This window comes from Podarcis cretensis, assembly GCF_951804945.1.
Source record: "Podarcis cretensis genome assembly, chromosome: 3".
Taxonomy (NCBI): Eukaryota; Metazoa; Chordata; class Lepidosauria; order Squamata; family Lacertidae; genus Podarcis; species Podarcis cretensis.
The window spans coordinates 50,108,636-50,129,294 of record NC_137172.1 but is presented as its reverse complement, the minus strand read 5'-3'; the positions used below and the strand labels follow the sequence as shown (position 1 = coordinate 50,129,294).

Below are 20,659 nucleotides of genomic sequence, written 5' to 3'. Positions count from 1 at the left end.
GAGTGTACAAATGTGCAGAGAAGTGTTCCCAGTGGCTGCCCCATAACGTTGGCATTCCTTTTCCCTGGAGACATGCCAAAACCTGAATAATCTTTCGAAGGCTATGTTCTGTCAGGGCATAGGGTCTGAGCCCATGATGGTGAAGTCAGCACAAAAGTGTTCTAATCCAGAATAAAGATCACCTCTGATTAGAATTCCCAAACGTGGGCAGGTCTATGCAGAAGTTTGGTTACGAAGTGTGCATGCACACGAAAGCTCATACCTAGAACTAACTTAGTTGGTCTTTAAGGTGCTACTCGAAGGAATTTTTTTATTTTGTTTTGACTATGGCAGACCAACACGGCTACCTATCTGTAATCTCAAACATAAAGTTATTTTCTTCCAGTATGAAAGTCCAATCCAAACACACAAACGAACACCCCGCCGAAGCCTACCCCTTTGTTCGTGTGAAGAGAAACTACTTTCGCCCAGCTAGGCGATGGGGGCACCATTTTTTTTAAAAAACAAACATAATAATTGCCCCATCCTGTTTTGAAACATAATACACTACAATGCAAAAATGGGGCTCCAGAACGCTGTCTCTTCTGTGGATAGCCATGTAGATAGCTGCCCTTATTCAGCAATTGTACACATTCTCACAGACATACACTGTAGTGCTGTGTGTAACCGTCGAAAGACTTCAATAAGCTAATGCAATAGAGAGAGTATGCTAGATCCAGGCCAAAATAACATTTCCTGTCAGTGCAGTTGAGCTAGAGAAGAATTCTGTTCTGTTTTGTATATCAGCAGCAGAAGTTCTAACTGGCTTCCAGCTTTTTATTTTGAGTTCACATGAAGGGTGACATGTGAGCCAGAAATAACCCAGATGGGCTCTGCATAGAGAGGCTAAAAGCAAGGGGAATAATATTTGCTTCTTAATAATCGAGTCAGTTTTGTTTGTTTTTAAATAATATTTTAATAATCGAGTCAGTTTTGAAGGGAGCATCTGAGGCAGTAAACATGGAATGCCGGCTGCATCAACATCCTTCCACAATTTCAAATCCCACAATTCTTTGAGTGTATAAAGTTTTTTTGATGTAAGATGAATCAGCAAGTGTCTCTTTAGATCTCCACTTTAGAGCAAAGGGAATATTCTGTCATAAAAGCACATTCAGATATTTGAGCATGTGATGTTGTGGATTTATTCTACAAATCGGCGTATGAAGTGAGAGCCTGTCCCTTTCAGACTTTTCATCAAGAGAGTGCCTCTTATTTTACTTCTTGTCTTTCTCCATCCGTTAGCTGATTAAAGCAGACATTTTGTAAAATCCTTCAACTGTATTACATATTATTAAGTCAAAACAAAATAAAAAAATTCCTTCCAGTAGCACCTTAAAGACCAACTAAGTTAGTTCTTGGTATGAGCTTTCGTGTGCATCAGATACACTGCACACGAAAGCTCATACCAAGAACTAACTTAGTTGGTCTTTAAGGTGCTACTGGAAGGAATTTTTTTATTTTGTTTTGACTATGGCAGACCAACACGGCTACCTACCTGTAATTGGAACATATTATTAAGGTCTACTATAAAATGTCATCTCTTTGGCGTTTAAAAGTCTACATGCTTACTTGTGCATAATTATTCTTCCATTATGTTCCAGGATATCACCTGGCAAGATGAACACTCTGCTCCTTTCTCCTGGGAAACCAAGGTAATTTCACTAACTTATGTTATTCTCATGTTGGTTCACCTTGGAAGTTTTACTAAGCCTAATTGACACTCCTGAGTTTTGCACATGGTTAGGGTTATACCATGCTATGGTAGTTTAAAAGAAGAGTAGTTTTCCCCCCGTGCAGTTGGTGTGCAGGCCATTTAATATTGTGTGAGCTCACTGGATATCACTTCTTGCAACGGTATACAAAAATGGCTATTGATTTCTTAATAAGACTGCATTGCAGCCAACCAAGTCAGAGTTAGACCCGCTGAAGTAAACATAGTCCCCTGCTTTATCCTCGCAAGAACCATGCAGGGTAGATTAGGTGTGGGGCTAACCAGCCCAAGGCCGAGGAATTTCATGCTTGGACAAAGATTTGGTCCCAGATCTCAAAGGGCAAAGTCTAACACTCTCTAAAGCTGTTCTCTACAGTGTCTAGCTCTCAAAACTGGATGGCATTGTGTTCAGTGTGACTACTTATAGCTCTTAGAACAGGCTTCCTCAGCCTAGGTTCTCCAGATGTTTTTGGCCTACAACTCCCATGATCCCTAGCTAGCAGGACCAGTGGTAAAGGATGATGGGAATTATAGTCTCAAAACATCTGGAGGCCGAGGTTGAGGAAGCCTGTCTTAGAATGTGCTCTTTGAAATGTAAGTACCGTATTTTTCGCTCTATAGGACACACTTTTTCCCTTCTAAAAAGTAAGGGAAAATGTGTGTGCGTCTTATGGAGCGAATGCAGGCTGTGCGGCTAAGCCCAAAGCCAGAACTGGGAGACAGAGTGCTGCGCAGCGCTCCTTCTCGCTGTTCTAGCTTGGGGTTAGCTGCGCAAAGCCTCCGCAAGGCAGCGGGCTGAAGGCACCCTGCTGCCCTTTGGAGGCTTCACAGGCTGTCCCCGAAGCCAGAACAGCAAGAGGCTATCCCAGAAGCCAGATCCCTCTTGCTGTTCTGGCTTCTGGGGTTCAGAATTTTTTTCTTCTTGCTTCCTCCCCCCCAAACTAGGTGCGTCTTATCGTCCGGTGAATCCTATAGAGCGAAAAATACGGTAGTTCAGCTATGGTTTAAGAAAAAATGTGTTTGGCATAACAGGCAACCTGCTCGCAACTTGAACTGGTGCAGCATAGTGGGTAAGCTGGCAAGTTGTGAACAAGCAGGGTCCTTGGTTTGAATTGTACGTTGGGCAATCCTCTCCCTCCCTCTGCTCAGCGGTCGCAGTAATACTTGCTGCACTTTACCGGGCTGTAAGGATCACTGAGAGAATAAATGTGGAGAGCTTTGGGCATTCAGGAAGCAGCATCTAAATGGCAAGTATATTATTATTCCGTGGAAAGACTGACCTGGAAAATGACTGCATAATGTTGAGGATGTGGGAGGATAGAATTCATCTTGTTTAAAGGTCCCTTTAATGGGATTCTTTAAAATGGAAAAATAATATAGCTCTAGTTGTAGGCTCCTTTTTGCTGTCCTTCCTATGACGCTTCCCCCCACTAACCAAATGGAATAAATTTCTGGTGTCACTTTATAAATCTGATGTTGACAGCAGGTAGCTGGAATGCCAGGGAATAAATAGTCTTTATGAAAAGGAACTGACTTCAGTGGCGGTGGCATTCAGCTGAGTTTTATGCAGAGTAGACCCACTGAAATTCATCAACATGACTACGTTAGGTCCATTAATTTCTGAGTAAAATTTAATTGAGTACCACCCTGGGTTTAGTTCTCAAAGCAACTTACACCTTGAGTGAAAAGATCACCTGTTTGAGCTTCCACATGTTGTTTCCAGGTTGCCACCAGCAGAATGTAATTGCTTAAAATTGCCTGATATAGCTGGAAAGAGGTGGCCACAGTTCCCCCCAATTTGGCTGTTAGTTCTGTTCTGCACTTTGCAAGAGCAGATCACCACCGGAAGGGTGTGGATGGATGGTCACAAGGCATGGGGAAGCAAAGGGTGGAAAAGGCCATGCCTGCCTTGTTTTGCTCCATCAAATCAGGGCATTTGAACCCGACATGTGTATTCTCCAGGTTGCAATCTGCCAGCCCACCTTTGAACATTTGTTATATACCACTGTTGTAGTTGTAGTGGTGGGGGCGGATGGAGGACCCCAAAAAGTCACTGAGTGTGAAAAGTTCTGCTCTACCTTTCTTACCTTTTTAGGTAGTAGTTTCCATTTATACACCAAGAGTTCTTTTTTGACGTTTCTACAGAATGCATAGTGTAAGAGCAGGCATAAGGAGCACCAGTACTGTATTCCATTTATGTTTCATTCCCTCCCTTTGCCTTTTATAAGCAGTGATATATATGTAGCTCTGTGGCTGATGCAGTTACTGTTTTTATTTTTATATAATTGTAGAGTTGGAAGGGACCATGAGGAATCTCAACCAAAGCATCCATGACAGGTGGCCATCTAACCTCTGCTTAAAAACCTCCAAAGAGGGAGAGTCCATGGAAGTCGGTTCCACTGTCGAACAGCTCTTGCTGTCAGAAAGTTCTTCCTGACGTTTAGTCAAAATCTCCTTTCTTGTAACTTGATTCCATTGGTTTGGGTCCTACCCTCCGGAGCAGGAGAAAACAAGCTTGCTCCATCCTCCATCTGGAAGCCCTTTAGATAATTGAAACTAAACATAAACATTCACAGGCTAAACATACACAGCTCCTTCAAGCGTTCCTCATAAGGCTTGGTTTCCAGTCCCTTGATCATCTTGGTTCCAGCTTATCAATATTATTACTTAGATTTCTTACCTGCCCTTCACAGTTAAACCAAATCACAATCAAGAGAATAGGTTAGATCCTAAAATATATTTTCTGTATACAGTGGAGACTACATAATGGAAGGTACCAGACATTCCACAGAGAATGGCCTCCCCCGAGCTCCCTGCTTGAATTGAATCCATTTTGCTTGGGGGAAGATGATGGCACAAAAGATCTCCAGTTTTGGAGCCAAGCTTCACATTATAAGCAGTTTCATACTTCCCCCCTCCCTCGAGAAGCAGCCTTAGAGAGTGCAGCCAGGAGCAGAAAAGCAGTGAGCGGGGAGGGTCTCCTGAACCCCTTTCCCCCTTCATGCCAGCCTGGGTCCTCCAGAGCATGCCAGCTGTGTAATTCTAACACAGCAGGGCTTGGGCTGCAGCAAGTCATGACCCCAAATCCACAATTTCCTACAGCTGTCCATATTTTGGGAGCTTGATCATGTTACTAAATCAACACGTTCAAAAGAGAGCTGGCCAAAGATAGAGCCGTTTCTTTGTTTTGAGAAATGTTGGAATTTTTAATTTATTTCTTTGCTCCTTTTACTGCAAATATGTTTTTGTCACTCCTGCTTTCAAAACATAATGCTTGGCCTACCTGGTTGTTAGCTGTGGTTATGCGTGTTCAAAAATACGAGCGGCAACGTCCCACAGTTTGGGTAGATTGGTGTAGACTAGAGGTTTCTAAAAAAGATGAATGACACTGTGGGGGTGAAATGGAAACATTGGTTTTGGCAGTAATTCGGGCCCATAGCTCTGTGGTAGAGCATGTGCTTGGAATGAGGGTTCAGGATTCAGTTGCTGCCACTTCCAGTTACCGTAAGTAGCAGGACCGGGAAATCGACTTAAAACTCTGCCTGAGAGCTGCTGCCAATCAGAGCGCACTCTCCTGGGTTAGATGGATGAATGATTTGATTTGGTAAAGAGCACCAGTGTATTTAAATCTCTTCCTTCTTTCAAGTTACCATTTCTCTGTGGGATGCAAGCTTTTCTCTGGAATCTGTTCGGAATCTTTTTGGAATCTGTTTGAATTCCCACATGTGCAAAGCGACTTAGCATCCCCAATACTATTGCCCGTTTTTCCTGGCAGCAACTTGCCTCGATATGGCAACAAGCCACGCAGGCAGTGGTAACCAGTCTGTGTGGTGAACATTAGACCAATTCACAGCATGTGGAGGCAGGGAGGCAGTCTCAGCCTGGCAGAAACGACCCTTAGATTCACATGAAAGAGCATCAATAGCTGCACATCTCCATCCTAGTATCACCTCAGTGCTTATCCGCTGTGCTCACATTCACACAAGGAGACAGCATGGGATGGGGGAGACTCCCAACACCCAGTTAAATTTTTGAATCTGAAGGCAGACAGCCTAAGGAGCTGCAGTATCATCTTATTTGTAGTTTGAGTCGGTGGCTCAAACTGTCTGATGGTCTTAAGTTCCCTGAGTGGCCTGCATATAAATGCCTGAAGTGATTGACGAAGGGGTTCTTCATTGTTGCGGCAACTATTCGAGAGCCATTGTGGTGTAGTGGTTAAAGTGCTGTACTAAGAACTGGGAGAACAGAGGTCAAGTCCCCACTCGATCATGAAGATCAGTGAGTGATCTTGAGCCAGTCACAGTCTTTCAGGTTAACCTACCTCACCGAATTGTTATATAAGCATAACAGGCAGGGGACAGAACCACGTCTGTCACCTTGAGCTCCTGGGGGAAAAGGTGACATAAAATTATAATAATACAGTGGTGCCTCGCAAGACGAAATTAATCCGTTCTGTGAGGCTCTTCGTATAGCGGTTTTTTCGTCTTGCGAAGCAAGCCCATTGACAGCTTAGCGGATTAGCGCTATTAGCGGTTTAGCGGCTTTTAGCGATCAGCTGTTAAGCGGCTTATCAGCGGATCAGCTGATAAGCGGCTTAGCGGCTTAGGAAAAGGGGGGAAACCCGCAAGAACTCGCAAGACATTTTCGTCTTGCGAAGCAAGCCCATAGGGAAATTCGTTTTGCGAAGCGCCTCCAAAACGGAAAACCCTTTCGTCTAGCGGGTTTTCCGTCTTGCGAGGCGTTCGTCTTGTGGGGCACCACTGTAAATGTAATGAAATACAGTCATATCTTGGTTTTCAGACAGCTTAGTTCTCGAACATTTTTGCTCCCAAACACTGCAAACCTGGAAGTGACTGTTCCACTTTGCGAACTATTTTTGGAAGCCGAATGTCTGACAGGGCTTCCAATCGGAAGCCACACTTTGGTTTCCGAATGTTTTGGAAGTCGAACGGACTTCCGGAACGCATTCCGTTCGACTTCCAAGGTGAGACTGTATGGAGCTAGCAGCAGGTCAGAGGCTATTTTGTGTACCGTTTCAGTGATGCATTGTAATCTTGGTTTTGTTGAAGTTCTAAGGTGCAGGGCGTTGTGTTCTTTGCAGGAAATCCTCATACTTTAGTGGTTGTCCAATCAGCTGAGACTTAGGCCACAATCCTAGACACAGCTACTTGGAGTAGATCCCACTGGACTCTGTTAGGCTTACTTCGGAGTAGACACGTATATGATTGTACTGCAGGCGTACTCTTGTCAGTCAGCCAACTTTAGGTTCCTCTCTTCCGTCTCAGGAATTTTGTTTCTTGAAATACTACAGGTTGAGCTTAAAGGAGTTTTTAGTGGGTGTGGTAAGCTCTTGTCCTACAGGCTTTGTTTCAGTATTTGCCAGTGGGTTTTTTCCTTTTTCTATTTTGAGGTTGCCAAGCCAAACAGCTTGTTTTGGCTGTGCACGCTATCTGCTTAACGAAATACTGCACATTCCCAACCAGTGAATAAGCTATAAAAATAACTCTGTGAATTCTTGTGGCCTTCTCTGTTTTTAGTGCATAGTTGAGAGCTGGTTAGCAGAGATCCAGTTTTCATTCAGCTTGATGGGGAGCCAGCCTTATAATTCAACACGCGCCTGGTTGCCTAGGGCATTTGCCACCATTTTGCAGTGAGGGCGAAAGAAGCTGGCCACAGAAACCTCTCTTGAGAACCCTGGCACAGCCTCCACAGCCTCCTTTCTAGCCATTAGAACAAAGAAAGCAGACTCTGTGGCACTCCATGTTGCTGGACTACAACTCCCATCATTCCTGGTCAGTGGCTGTGCTGGCTGGATCCAGTGGGAGTTGGTCCCAGCAACATCTGGCATGCCACAGGTTGCCCAATCCCACGTTAGAGTTAGCGGGTGTAAAATACCCTGAGAGTTTTATTAAAAGGTGGTATAAAAATAATTATAAAATCAGTAAATAATGATTAAGTGGTACATAAATGCCTTAAATAAATGAATACAGTAATAAATGGTTGTAGATAGACAATACTGGAATAAACCTTTCATTAATGTACAATGAAGTGCAAGACCAAGAGGTCAGTTAGTCAGATCCTGTTGTTCTCCCCTCTGTCCACAGAACCTGAATTGCCTTGGGGACAGAGCTTTAAAAATATTGGCAATTCTTCATTGCCAGCAGTGGCAACTGAAGCCCGTTGTGCCTTTCCATTTGCACTGAGTCACCCATTGCCAACTTGGTGCCCTCTGGCTGTTTTGGACTGCGGATCTAAATCAGCTGCCTTGGGAATAGGCCAGAAATATGAGAGGGAAACATGAGAGGAAGGGATAAAGTTGTGGATGAAATCAGTGTTTAGGCAGATTATTTTGAAGAAGACCAGAACCGTGACCTTGAATTTTGTAATTTCAGAACTCAGCAATATAAAGCTTTTGGTCTGCCAGAGCTTCCCTACGCCATAGTGTGCAGAACCCCAGACTGCCACTGCATGGAAGTGCTCCTGCTGGCCAGTTATTCTAGTGGAAAAAAATCTTGCCAGGCCGGAAACTTCATCGCCCAAGCCATACATTACCTCCTGCTGCTTGAGCACATGGCCAGAAACAGGACATGTGGTTTGTGTGCTTTCAGTTTGGAATATCTGGAAGCTGGTGAAACTCATTCTACCAGGGAACTAACTCATCCACTCCTTCTCCCTCTCTGTATGCTTTGTTTCACTTTTTAATTTTCTTTCTTTCTTTCTTTCTTTCTTTCTTTCTTTCTTTCTTTGGTCTCTGTTTATGAATCGCTTCCCATAAAATATCTCAAAGTGATTTCAGAGTAAGAACATCAACAAGAAAAACAATTTCTTTTTTTAAAAAAAATATATTTATTAAGCTTTTAGAAAAAAAAGAGGAGATACAAAAGAGGAATACAAAAAAGGGAGGTGTGAGGAAGTCAAGAAAGAAAGTTAATTAAGTATGAATTTAAAAGTTGGTGTTTTTATTTTTTGTTAACCTGATTGGTGTAATTTTTTTCTGTACTGTTTTTTGTTTTTTATTTCTTCTCTTTTAAGTGTATTGTTAGAAAAACAATTTCTAATCAGGTATGAGATAAAGATACCCATTTAAGAGGCTTCCTGAAGAAGGAAGGTCTAAATAATAATAATAATAATACTTATACCCCACCCATCTGGCCGGGTCTCCCCACCCACTCTAGGTGGCTCCCAACAGAATATTGAAAAAACGATACAACATTGAACATTAAAAAGGTCCCTAAACAGGGCTGCCTTCAGATGTCTTCTATAAGTCAGATAGTTGTTTATTTCCTTGACATCTGATGGGAAGGTGTTCCACAGGGTGGGTGCCACTACTGAGAAAGCCTTCTGCCTGGTTCCCTATTCTATGTTGTGAACCACCCTGAGATCTATGGTGGTATACATACAAATTCAATAAATGAAATAAAAATAATTCAATTGGGGTCAGAAAGACAATAGAAATGGAACTCCGGGAGGAAGTTCCTAAGGGTCGGTTGCCACCACACTAAAGGCCCAACTCCTATATCTTACATTAAAGACCTCCTGAAAACTGATCAAGCTGTTACGTACTATGAAGGAACATTAGTGAAACATAATAATGCTGGTGGGATAGGAAGCTGGCTTTGCAAGGGATAAGATGATGGGCAGCGAAAAGGTCCAGTGTTCTCCACCAGGTAAACCTAGACTCCAAAAGCAAAAGTGAGCCTGGTTGGAGTAAAAGTGGAGTTGGAATGGGTGTGTCTCCTCTCCTGCCTCCTCTCATTCTTCCTTGAAGGCCATCTTAGAATTTCCCCATTAGCCGAGCAAAAGCCGGGCTTGAATTGCCTCTTTGCCAAGAAAACACATCATTTGGCCTCTAATGTTGCAAGCCACTGGCACAAGTTTTCTCAAGTTACTTTAAACTGGGGATGACTATCCCATGGTCCTCCAGATGTTGTTGGGCTCCAACACTCATCATTCCAACCAGTATGGCGAGTGGCCAGGGATGATGGGCATTGTAGTACTACAGCATCTCAGGAATCACAGGTCAGTCACCCTATGCTTTAAGCTATATCTGTTTGTTCCTGCATGTTCTCAACTAGGGTTTGAGCAATTGTGGAGCCAGTCAATTCAAGCATGATGGAGAGTGTCCTGATGTTCAGACTAGATTTGAAATCTGAATTGTGTAGTAATGCTCATGGCCAACCTTGCGTAGGAGTGAAATTGATTACCATCCAAAAATGTTTTCTCTGTTATGTGTGGTGTGTTTTTGTTTGTTTGTTTGTTTCATGGCCCTTTATGATAGTTTCTTTTATGCTGTGTACTTCTTAGATAATTGTGGGCCATTCGTCAGAGGAAGCTAAATCTGTAGTATCTGGTACCCCTTCTCTAACAGCTGCTTGGCTCTTCGTTGGGCATAATGGATTGCATCTTATAAGCAAGTGCATGGCAAATCTGTCTTATTTGCACAGTTTCTAGAGGTTGCAGAATCCCCCTTTACTTGGCACAAAACCTAGGCTGTGTTTGTGCTAACCGTCAAAATTGTGTGCCCGTCCCAGATTCTGCCCACAGCTTACCTGCAGCAGGCAATAAGTACAGTGGTACCTCGGGTTAAGAACTTAATTCGTTCCAGAGGTCCGTTCTTAACCTGAAACTGTTTTTAACCTGAAGCACCACTTTAGCTAATGGGGCCTCCCACTGCTGCTTGATTTCTGTTCTCATCCTGAAGCAAAGTTCTTAACCCAAGGTAATATTTCTGGGTTAGCAGAGTCTGTAACCTGAAGCGTCTGTAACCTGAAGTGTATGTAACCCGAGGTACCGCTGTACCAGGTAGCTGTGGCACAGTCTGCCAGATCCTCACCCATAACCTCTAAAACAGCCACCACCATTCCTCTCTAAACTTCTCCACTGCGTGCGTTTTCTCATGCAAAGAGAGTTGACATTAATTCTTTCTAATCCCCAACAGAGTCAGATGGAGTTCAGCATTGCTTCTCTGTCCATACAAGAGCCAAGTGCAGTGGCATTGCAGAGTGAGCCAAAGCAGACCACCAAAACCGCTCCAGGGCCCCCAGCCCCCAAGCCCGCACAAGGTGCTAAAACGCCTAACTCAGAGGGGCTTCTGCCAGCTAGGAAAGAGGAGGAGTCGTCATTCTGGAAGATCAATGCTGAGCGCTCGAAGTGTGACGGAGAACAGTCTGAGTTCTGTTCTCTGACCCCAAGCCAGATCAAGTCCATGGAGAAAGGAGAGAAGACCCTCCAGCCTTACTACAGGCAAGAATCTGGTCCAAAAGAGGCAACCAAAGCAGAGAAGCCTAGTGCTAGCAAACCTGAAAAATTGACCACCCCCGTTCTTGCTGCAACTTCAATAGAATGGGAAAAACCTCAGCCTGGCCAGCCGAGTCCTCCTGATGTTTGTCCTGAGCCAGTGGAAAAACTCTCATCAACTGGGACCAAAAGTGAGGAGGCTGATAGTGGTTTCCTTTCAGAAGTGCAGGTAAAAGCTGGTCTTTAATCCCTTGCTTTGTCTATTTGAGTGCTTTGCAAAACAAAACAAAAGTCCACCCTTCTGCAAATGCTGCTTGAGATTAGCAGTTCATATAATTCTAAACACTAAGCTTGTTTCTTTTTCTTCTGCCAATTAAATCCAGCTCCAATATAAATGCTAATGCATTTTCAATATGTTTTTAATATACAGTCGTACCTTGGTTGTCGAATGCCTTGGAACTCGGATGTTTTGGCTCCCAAAAGATCGAAACCCGGAAGTGACTGTTCTGGTTTTTTTAACGTTCTTTCGGAAGCCAAACACCCGACGCGGCTTCTGAGTGGCTGCAGGAGCCACGATTTGGTTTGTGAATATTTTGGAAGTCGAACAGACTTCCAGAAGGAATTCCGTTCTACTTCCAAGGTTCAAATGTAAACCGTATTTTTCGCTCCATAGGGCGCACCTAGTTTTCAGAGGGGGAAATCAAGGGGGAAAAAATATGATCGCCCCCCCCCCCCAGCTCTGGGAACAGCGGACAGGCTGCGCACAGCCTGTGCGCTTCTCCCAGACCTTCTCCCTGCTATTGTGGGAGGTGCGGGAATTCCCACAGGAGCCGCGCACCCTTTAAGGAGCATGCGGCTCCTGAGGGCTTTTCGACCAGGAGGGAGAAGTCACTGACACTGCCAGTCAGTCCCTTCTCCCTCCTCAGGGAAAAGCCTCAAAGACCAGGTCGGGGAGCAACACAAAGGCGGCACGCCACCTTCCCGCTGCCCCCCAAGCTTGTGGGGCTGGCGGTGGGGGGAAGCGCCAGCCTCAAAGACCAGACTCTCCTGGCTTCAGCGAAAGGAACCTGAAGCCTCCGGAATGCAGCGGGAACTTGCGCTGCGCTCCGAAGGCTTCAGGCAGCTATCCCTGAAGCCAAGGAGCCTGCATTCGCTCCATAGGACGCACACACATTTCCCCTTAATTTTTGGAGGGGGGAAAGTGCATCCTATAGAGCAAAAAATACGGTGTATATAGTAGCAACATTTGCCATTTGAATCGCCTGAAACCCTGTATGAGTCCCCACATGACTTGGTTTAGAGCAGGGGAGTGGAACCTTTGGCCCATCAGATGGCTAAACTACAACTCCCAGGAGACCCAGCAAGCATAGCCAGTGGCCAAGGATGATGGGAGTTGTAGTTCAGCAGCATCTGGTAGGCCTAATGTTCCCAGCACCTGGTTTTGAGGTTAGGTTTTTGTGCTAGCACGCACACACACAACCAGAGATTGAAATCTTCCTCCCCCAAATCCAGCCTTGTAAGATTTTCGATGCGAATTTTGAATTCCATAGCACTGTTTGCGGTGACAGGGGACTCTGATGCTCACATGTAATTTTGGGTGCTTTTATGGGGTTTGGGTTTTTTGTTCTTGTTTTACTGTGTCCATATAACGCTATTAAAATGCCAGCTACCCCAATTTAATCTAAATTTATCCTTTCTGGGGGAAATCAAAAAATGGGGGGGGGGTCTGTTTCCCAACAACCTGCTTGCAATATTAAACTTGTGCCAGGAAGACCTTTTATTGTGTATATGTGTATGTTACTGATTAGGGTTAACTTAGTTTCAATGATTTAAGTATTCACTTTGTCTAATTTTTGTGTCTCTGCAGAGCAATGCAAATAACGTTATCTTGAAGACCGGATTTGATTTTCTAGACAACTGGTAAAGGACCAAAATAGCTTCAGCTCAGTTTTGGAGGAAGAGAAAAGGAACATCTCTCTTCCAGTCTACTTTATTTTATTTTATTGGTATTGGCTTCTATTTGATCTTTCAAACTAATATTTTTTCCAACTGTTTTAAATGTTGCCTTTGTATTTACACTTTTTTGTAAAACCATATGGATATTTGTATTTTGAAATTGTCCAGTGTTAGAAGTATGGTTTTTTTTCTTTATGATTCTATAGGGTGAATTGTTATATTGGAGATGGGACAGGATACATTTCCTAATTAGTGTTATGTGTTTTAAGGACAAGGTGGAGGGATCTGACCTAGAGAGAGAGAGAGAAGTTGAAGCCACCCGACAGAGGCACCTATTTTCATTTCATATACAAAACTACACCTTATGGGCTGCAACATGACTTAACGAAAGCAATTTACGTGGAGATGGTGCAGCGGCAAAACACCATAGGCCTAGGTTCTGCTGAAGCACAAAGCTCAAAAACCAAAATTAATCTTATCTGTTTCAAATAAACTACACAGAAAATTAAGGCTACAGATTTTTACACTTTTATTTTTGGATAGGTATGTTTAGTTTGACCAACTTATTTCTAATGCTGATATTGGTAATGTGGTATGAAATATTTTGGAAATGGAAAAGCTTTTACATAGGAGGCTGTTCAAACCAGCACCATAGCTGTACTTGGGAAAATAATTTGCCTAAATGCAAAGCCAATGCAGAGAGGGACATGGCAAGAGAGAAGACAAAACCCCACAAATACATTTCAGTGAAGCTTCTCTTTTATCTTTGAAAAATAACTCAGTAAGAATATTTTGGGTGAATACAACCTTGCAAAACAACCGATTCTCTTGAGACCTCTTAGCATTCCTCTTAAGAGTGGCATTGCACACCAATCTGTAGGAGTGTCAATTGCCTCTTCCCTGCCCCTCCCGCAAAAGAAAACTCTACAGTAATCCACCATGTTTGAAACTTGTAGGGTGGTCAAATTCAAAAGAGGACAGGGGTCCTACATCCTTTATTAGTTGTGTAGAAGAGGGGATTTCATCAGATGTACCTTGTATGACAAGGTGGTTAAAAGTGTTGGCATTCTGTCCTCTTGAATCCAGCCACCTTATCTGAGAGGATTTTTTTTAATTGCTTCAGTAATAATAATAATGGTAGTAGTGGTAGTAGTAATAAGCTTCTCTTGAAGGTATCTTGACTAATTTCTGGTGCTGCATCCCTTAGTGAGGCTAGAATTCCCAACATGTCACACCCACGCACCCTGATGTGCTAAGTTTTTGTTAGTTGCTTTTTTTTTAACTTGCAGAGAGCTATGTATATAATGGGTTGGTCATTCAAAAATGGCACCCCTCCGCTATAGCTTGAAATTATACAGTCCAATCCACCACCTCAGGATTCTAGCACCTCCTTCTTTCTGCTGCATAGGTAGACCAGGCTCATTGTTGTCAGCTGTTTAAAATGTACGTGTGTGAGTAGAACTGCCGCCTGACAATGCGTTGTGGTTTTCCATTTTGCTTCATTGCTATACCTATCACCTTCGAGCCTTAATTTCCCTTTACGCACAACTAGTGATCTGTCCAATTCAAAGCCAAAGGTGACTGATGTTCTGTTTTTAAATTCTTACGATTTAAAATCCCAATAACTGAATTTCTGGAGTAATGACCCAAGGCAGTGGTTCTTTGTGCCAGCTCGTGGAGATCCCACAAAGTTTGCATCGGACTACTTCTGTAGGACAAAAAAAGCAAACCTTACATCCTCTCTTTATTTGCAGTGCTTTTTGTAACAGCACTTGCTAGTAGCCTCCTCCAGGTAGCTTATCGCAACCTTGAGATTTCTGTTTGCTTGACCTCACACTAGTGTATAAACTAAAACCTGAAAATTCCTCTTCATCTACATAAGCTCTACTTCAGTCCACTTTCTGTACATCCAATCTCCCGTTCTCTCAATGTGCTCTGCAGGAAACATAGATTGCAACAATTAATCAAACCAAATGAAGAGACTTCTTCTAAGTCTTTGTTCCAAAGACACGTCCATCTGTGTTGCTATGGAAAATAAGAAAATATGGGGTGACACTAAAGGAAATGCTGCTCCTGTGTCCCCATCTCTCTCACACATGGGTGTTTGTGGTAAAACAGCAATGTAGGCAGGTTAAATATGTGCATCAGATGCACACTCCAGAGCTCAGGATAACTTGTGGGTCCCTGTGGCATCTTTGGCGATGCATCTCTCCATCACACGGTGTTTACCGTGGCAGCACCTGTCATGCTGCGTCGCTGTGCTGCCATGTTCCATGTGATTTGACTCTTGAGTAACAGGCAGCTTCCTGACACTGCTAGTTATTCAACTTGGGATACTGACAGTTCAAAATGGCAAGAGGCTGAAGAGATTTTAGCAGAAGAAAGCCTCTTGAAGTTCTGGTAACAGTTTGTGAGCGATCTATTTATGGCTACGTTTACAAGTTTTTTGAGTCACTTTAATATTTGTAAAATAAATTCAGAATGGTTTTTTAAATTAGAAAAAATATTTGGTATTAAAAAGCAACAAAACGCTATGATTGAGCACAAGTTCTACATGCATGAAGGCATTTCTGATTCACATTTTGGCATTTGAAAGGGAATATTTGCAATCGTATAAAAGCTGAATAATGTGAAGTGTGACTTTTTTTAGTTCAGGTCCTCTTCTCTGTGTTGACAACTTCAAGAAGCAGATATTTTCAGTTTAACAGACAAGTAATGTCACTTTCCATATTTTTTTTGCCCATGAAAGAGAATGCCCTAAGGCCTAGAGAAGCATCTTTTTAAAATCTCTGTTTTCATGCACTGACAGTGGATAAACGGATAGGATCTGTGTTATTTTCTTCTTCTGTTCTCTTGTTTTGGAGTCTTTCATCTTATACACTTACGGTTTACTTCCTTTAAAGTGTTTGTACACAGCCTATTCCCTACAGTGAGGCTAACTCAGAAGATGTTGATAGATTGTACTCAGTGCAACCAGTCAGCAAATGTCTACTGCAGAAACCGTTACTCTCCCTTTCCCTTTACTGTGCTTTGATGGCTAAATCGGATGCTTCTCCCTTTCTTAGATATGTTTTTATTGAAGTTCGTATTCAAAATACTTGGTCACATTTTGTATAAAATTACTTCTTAATTAAAGGCACCTGACATAAACCAGTTTCATTGCCTTTATTGTTTTGATGTCCTTGCCTCTTCCTCCTTGACATGGTTCTGACATTTTGATATGGGCTTCATCTGCATTATACGTTTACTTTTATTATTTTTTCATAAAAATTATTCACAGCTGATTTTTTTAAAAACAAAACCTCAAAGCAGTTCACAAAAAAGAATTTAAAGCAGTATCATACCATTTGGCTTCCCCCAGAGAATCATGAGAACTGTAGTTTGTTAAGGTTGCTGAGAAAATTAAACATTACTATATTGGTTATTTGTTGCAAATCTTTGCACAAAATTGGCTCTCACGGGGGGTGAAAGCTGGTTTTTACCGTGTCAGACAAAAAATTTTAGATCTAGAATTGTTTCTACATCTTGAGCTTAGAGTGCTAAAGATTATTCCAAACTCCCAAAACTAGAATCAAAATTGTGCCCATCTTGTGAAAATCGAGTATCCATCTATCAAACTTGTCTAACCCCTATTATTATAAATCACCCCCTTCCTGAAAGGTATTTCATCACTACTTGTTTAGGCCAAGTCTGAGCATAAGGGAGCTCTACATTTGTAGAGGGGTGTGTGTTTTATAATACTGTATTTTTACATGTATAAGACGCCCCATATTTTTTTACCCAAAATTGAGAAATTAAGTTGCTTGGCTTTTGGTGGGGGGGAGGTCACTTCCACCAAACGCTCACCCCCCTGCCCGCCACTGCTGATCACACACCTCGACGCAGCCGCCTTATCTGTCCACTCATCGCCACCAAAGGCCACCCGCCCACTTGCCGCAGCCGCCAATTGCCTGCCCACCTCACCACAGCTGCCAATTGCCTGCCCAGTTGCCACAGCCAATCTCCGGCTTCCTGCTGCCATTAATTGCACGTCCCCTCTCTGCATTCACTACCTGCATATATGACGACACCCATTTTTTTCCAATTTTTTTTTTAGCAAAAAGCATCATCTTATACACGGAAAAATACAGTAATTCTCCATTTGTATCTTACTTGTCTGTCATGGAGCCCATAGGAGATTCTATCATGATCTCCCTTTTGGGTTAGCAGCTGGATCTCTTAGCTGCAGAATGGAATAACATCAGCTGCCTCCAAACTACTATCCTGTAGTTCCAACTTTTGAGTCATGGTTGGTAAAATCAAGAGGGTAAGTCTTGTTGCTTTATAAGATCACGAGAAAGGAAACAGGCTTGTCTTCACCTACTTTTCCTCTGCTCATTCCAAGCCCTGCCTGCTCTTTGAAGCTCAGTCGGAGCAAACAGCAATCCACAGAAAACCTGAATTGACATTTGCTCCGATTGAGCGCTAAAGACCGAGATTTTGCAGGGAAAGCTCCAGGGCAAAAATCCCCCACAAAAATGCTCTGACACAAACCTGTGCCTGGAAAGAACAGGGCAAAGTTAAGATGAGCCCAAAGCTGTGCAAAGCAATTCAGGTTGAAAGTTTTTAATGACCTTGAACGGTGCCCAAATAATAATAGCCAGGCAGAGAGTGGTTTGATGCAATCTTACAGCATTTTCAGATGATCACCATTTTGTGAGTGAGATTCAATCACATACTGGCAGATTTAAGTTGCTTGATTGATTAAAGATGATTTAGAACTGTTCCCCCAAATACTGGACTTCTGGAATAAGGAAAATGATGGGGAAATGCACTGGGAAAGTGATAACACTTGCTTTGAGATGTCATCTAGCTTCCCCACAGATAAATCGGAATGAATGCTCTTTAAGCAGGCAATGTTGTCTAATCTCCCTGCAAGCAAATCAGAATAGAAACCTAATATGTCTTCTGGAAGCATCCTTGATGACAAAATCCCTTTAGATCATATGATCCCCTCGAAGGTTCTACACAACATTCTATGACAAGTTTTAATCCACGCTAGTTGCACTAGCATACCATGCTCTGTTTGACAGATTGGTCCATCCATCTGAGCTTATAAGAAATATGAAAAAATAGGGTAAAAAATAAGTTTATAAGAGAGACCTGCTGCAATTAGTGGAGTCGGCAAGGCTAACTTTAAAACATGTAGGATTCTCTTCTATTGCCTATAAATAGAACTGGCTAATTTTTTACTTGAATTATTCTACATAAATACCCATCCATGAATCCGTATCTCTGGAATCTAATGAAAATAACTTCCTTGGTCAAACTGATCAAATCACTCCATAAATGTCCATGATGAAACCCAGACAGTGCACTGCTTACATCAGGAGACACACAGTTTGTCAGCTTAAATTTGTTGGGACTTTATAGTGCGGTGATTTTAAGGACAGGTTCTCCAAAGCCCTCAGATATGAGTCAGTCGCATTATGAGACTACAAAGCAGTCGGGTCCTGTGTAGATAAGGCTGGTAGGGGTTTGAGAAGGAGATGAGCCAGAAGACAAGATGAGAAGGGGGTTTGAGAAGGGAGATGGTGGAGCAACACTTCTTCAGTCACTGGCATCTCCAGTTAAAAGAATCAGTAAGCAACTGATGGAAAATACTTCTGCCCATCAGAATGGACAATACTGGACGAACGTTCTGACCTGGTATAAGACATCATCCTATGGCCCTTTCTAAAGTCTGGTTCATTTCTACTCATCAAGGTTCGTCAAGTCTTTGACAACTCCTGAGAGACACGCAGCAGTTTTTGCTTTGGATGCAGAGAAACAAGGCTATAGCAAGATGAGGCATGAGAAGGTATCAACCAGGAATGAGGGAGAACTTTGATTCAGTTCACATATAAAGGTGAATCTATCCGAGTTGCACTTTCTGAAGCAGTATGTGAACTCAAGAACAGCTGCCCTTCAAAATTTGCACTTAACCAAATTTTGTGGTGCAGTTCTGCAGCCAAACAATGTCTACCAACGTGTACATATTAGGCAAAAGTGCACTAAAATGAATACATTAGCATCGAAAATAGCATGCAAAAATGTAGTCCTCCAGATATTAGCAGACTTCCATTGGCCCAAGCCAGCATGGGCAGTGGGTCAACTATGATGGAAGTTGTAATCTAGCAGTGTAAGGAGGGCCCTGGGTTCTCCACCCCTAGATGTGTGACTGTTTGGGTGGTAGCTTTGTTTACAATTTATATCAATTTTGTGTGTGAGTTAATTCAGAAGCGTCTTCACTCTTAAACTGAAGATACCTTGGTCTATATTTGAAGCCTGTGATGAACACCTGGGGGAGGGAGGAGGATTGTTTCCAAAAATATTGCCTTCTCCATTTTTTATTTATTTATTTGCCTTTCTTAAACACAGTACCACTGGTTGAATTACTCTACTAAAAAAGAGTGCCACACATTTCTACTATCCAATAAGGCTGAAATTGCATACTGAAATTAAATATTAATAACAACATAATACAGGGGAGAAGAGATTTGAATAATTTCAATGCTTCTGAATAGCCAACTGAGAACAAAACGACTTTTCTTCCAAGCTATTAAATGGATTGTGGTCATAGGACTGAAATAATAGTTTATAGGTTTATTTAATTTCCCCTTTTTTTCCTACTCAGCAATTTTAGAAAGCTTTTTCCATTTTTGGATCATTTTGTAAATCAAACAAAAACACATTTACAGCAGGGACGCCAAGTGTCAGCCAGATGTGAACTGGAACTTCTTACAAAAGATGGGGCATGGGGTCAAGAGAATCCAGGAAAGCTGTTTTTAGAATGGGGAAAAAGCCATCTTATTTTACATAATACAATGAAATCCCCTAATACAATGTCAATCTGCTGTTGCCTCCACTTTTAGAAAGACTTGAAAATATGTGTAACTGCCCATCTGGCAACCACTTATCCCAAAAAATAGCTTTGCGTGTTATGGGGGGGGGGTGTGAGAGAGATGTACTTCTGCAATGTCTCTTCTAGCACCAAATCTCATAGCCTTCCTCATATGTAGTCATATTTAGCTGTTCCAAGCAAAGACAGTTTTCTATGGGGCTTAAAGACAATTCCACCCAAGAGAAATCCTGGTCACAACAAATTAATTTAGTTGGGAACCCTTCCTCCTGCAGGTTTGTTTATATTCACTGGCAAAAGTTCAAATAGCAATGCCAAGAAAACTTAAGTTGCCCCAATAAGCCTCAGTAGCAAAAAGGTATTATTAGCATCTGTAATAAAATTGTATAACTGTGCTGATTTTGCATAAGCATGCTGACTTGAATATTTTATTCAGTGACCCTGACATCTGATAAAGTTTACTGTCAGTTTCTTTAAAAAATAAAGAACAATTAACATGACTGTTCACTTGGAGTCAAATGGATATTGACTCCCACTTTACTCCCACATGCTGGAACATGAGGAAACAACAACAACTACTTCCCAATTTATATTTAATAGCGTTTACTTGCAGTGCTTCAAAAATGTATTAGGCTCCTTTCGTGTTTTCAGTCGTGGCCCCCAAGATTTGGAAGTCTTCCTGGCTTCATCACTGTCCATTTTGATTCTCTCCATTTCTTATTTTGCCCACCTTAAATTCAGTTCTCTGCATTTCTGCAGCAATTTATGTTTGTTTGTTTTAAAAAACAATCCTTACAAAAAATTAATCAGCATTCCAGTGCATTTTTTTCCTAATA

The 20,659-nt window shown here is 42.3% G+C and overlaps 1 protein-coding gene across 1 annotated transcript in view; it reads left to right on the top strand.

Moving 5' to 3' along the window:
- LOC307213462 (uncharacterized protein C1orf198) overlaps nucleotides 1-16,093 on the top strand; it is a 29,091-nt gene extending 12,998 nt beyond the window's left edge. Inside the window, exons 2-4 of the mRNA XM_079971390.1 lie at nucleotides 1,641-1,691; nucleotides 10,689-11,216; nucleotides 12,855-16,093. Of these exons, the coding sequence (XP_079827516.1) occupies nucleotides 1,641-1,691; nucleotides 10,689-11,216; nucleotides 12,855-12,911 (636 nt within the window). The 3' untranslated portion in view covers nucleotides 12,912-16,093. The remainder of the gene's footprint in view (nucleotides 1-1,640; nucleotides 1,692-10,688; nucleotides 11,217-12,854) is intronic.
- Nucleotides 16,094-20,659: the final 4,566 nt, after the last annotated feature.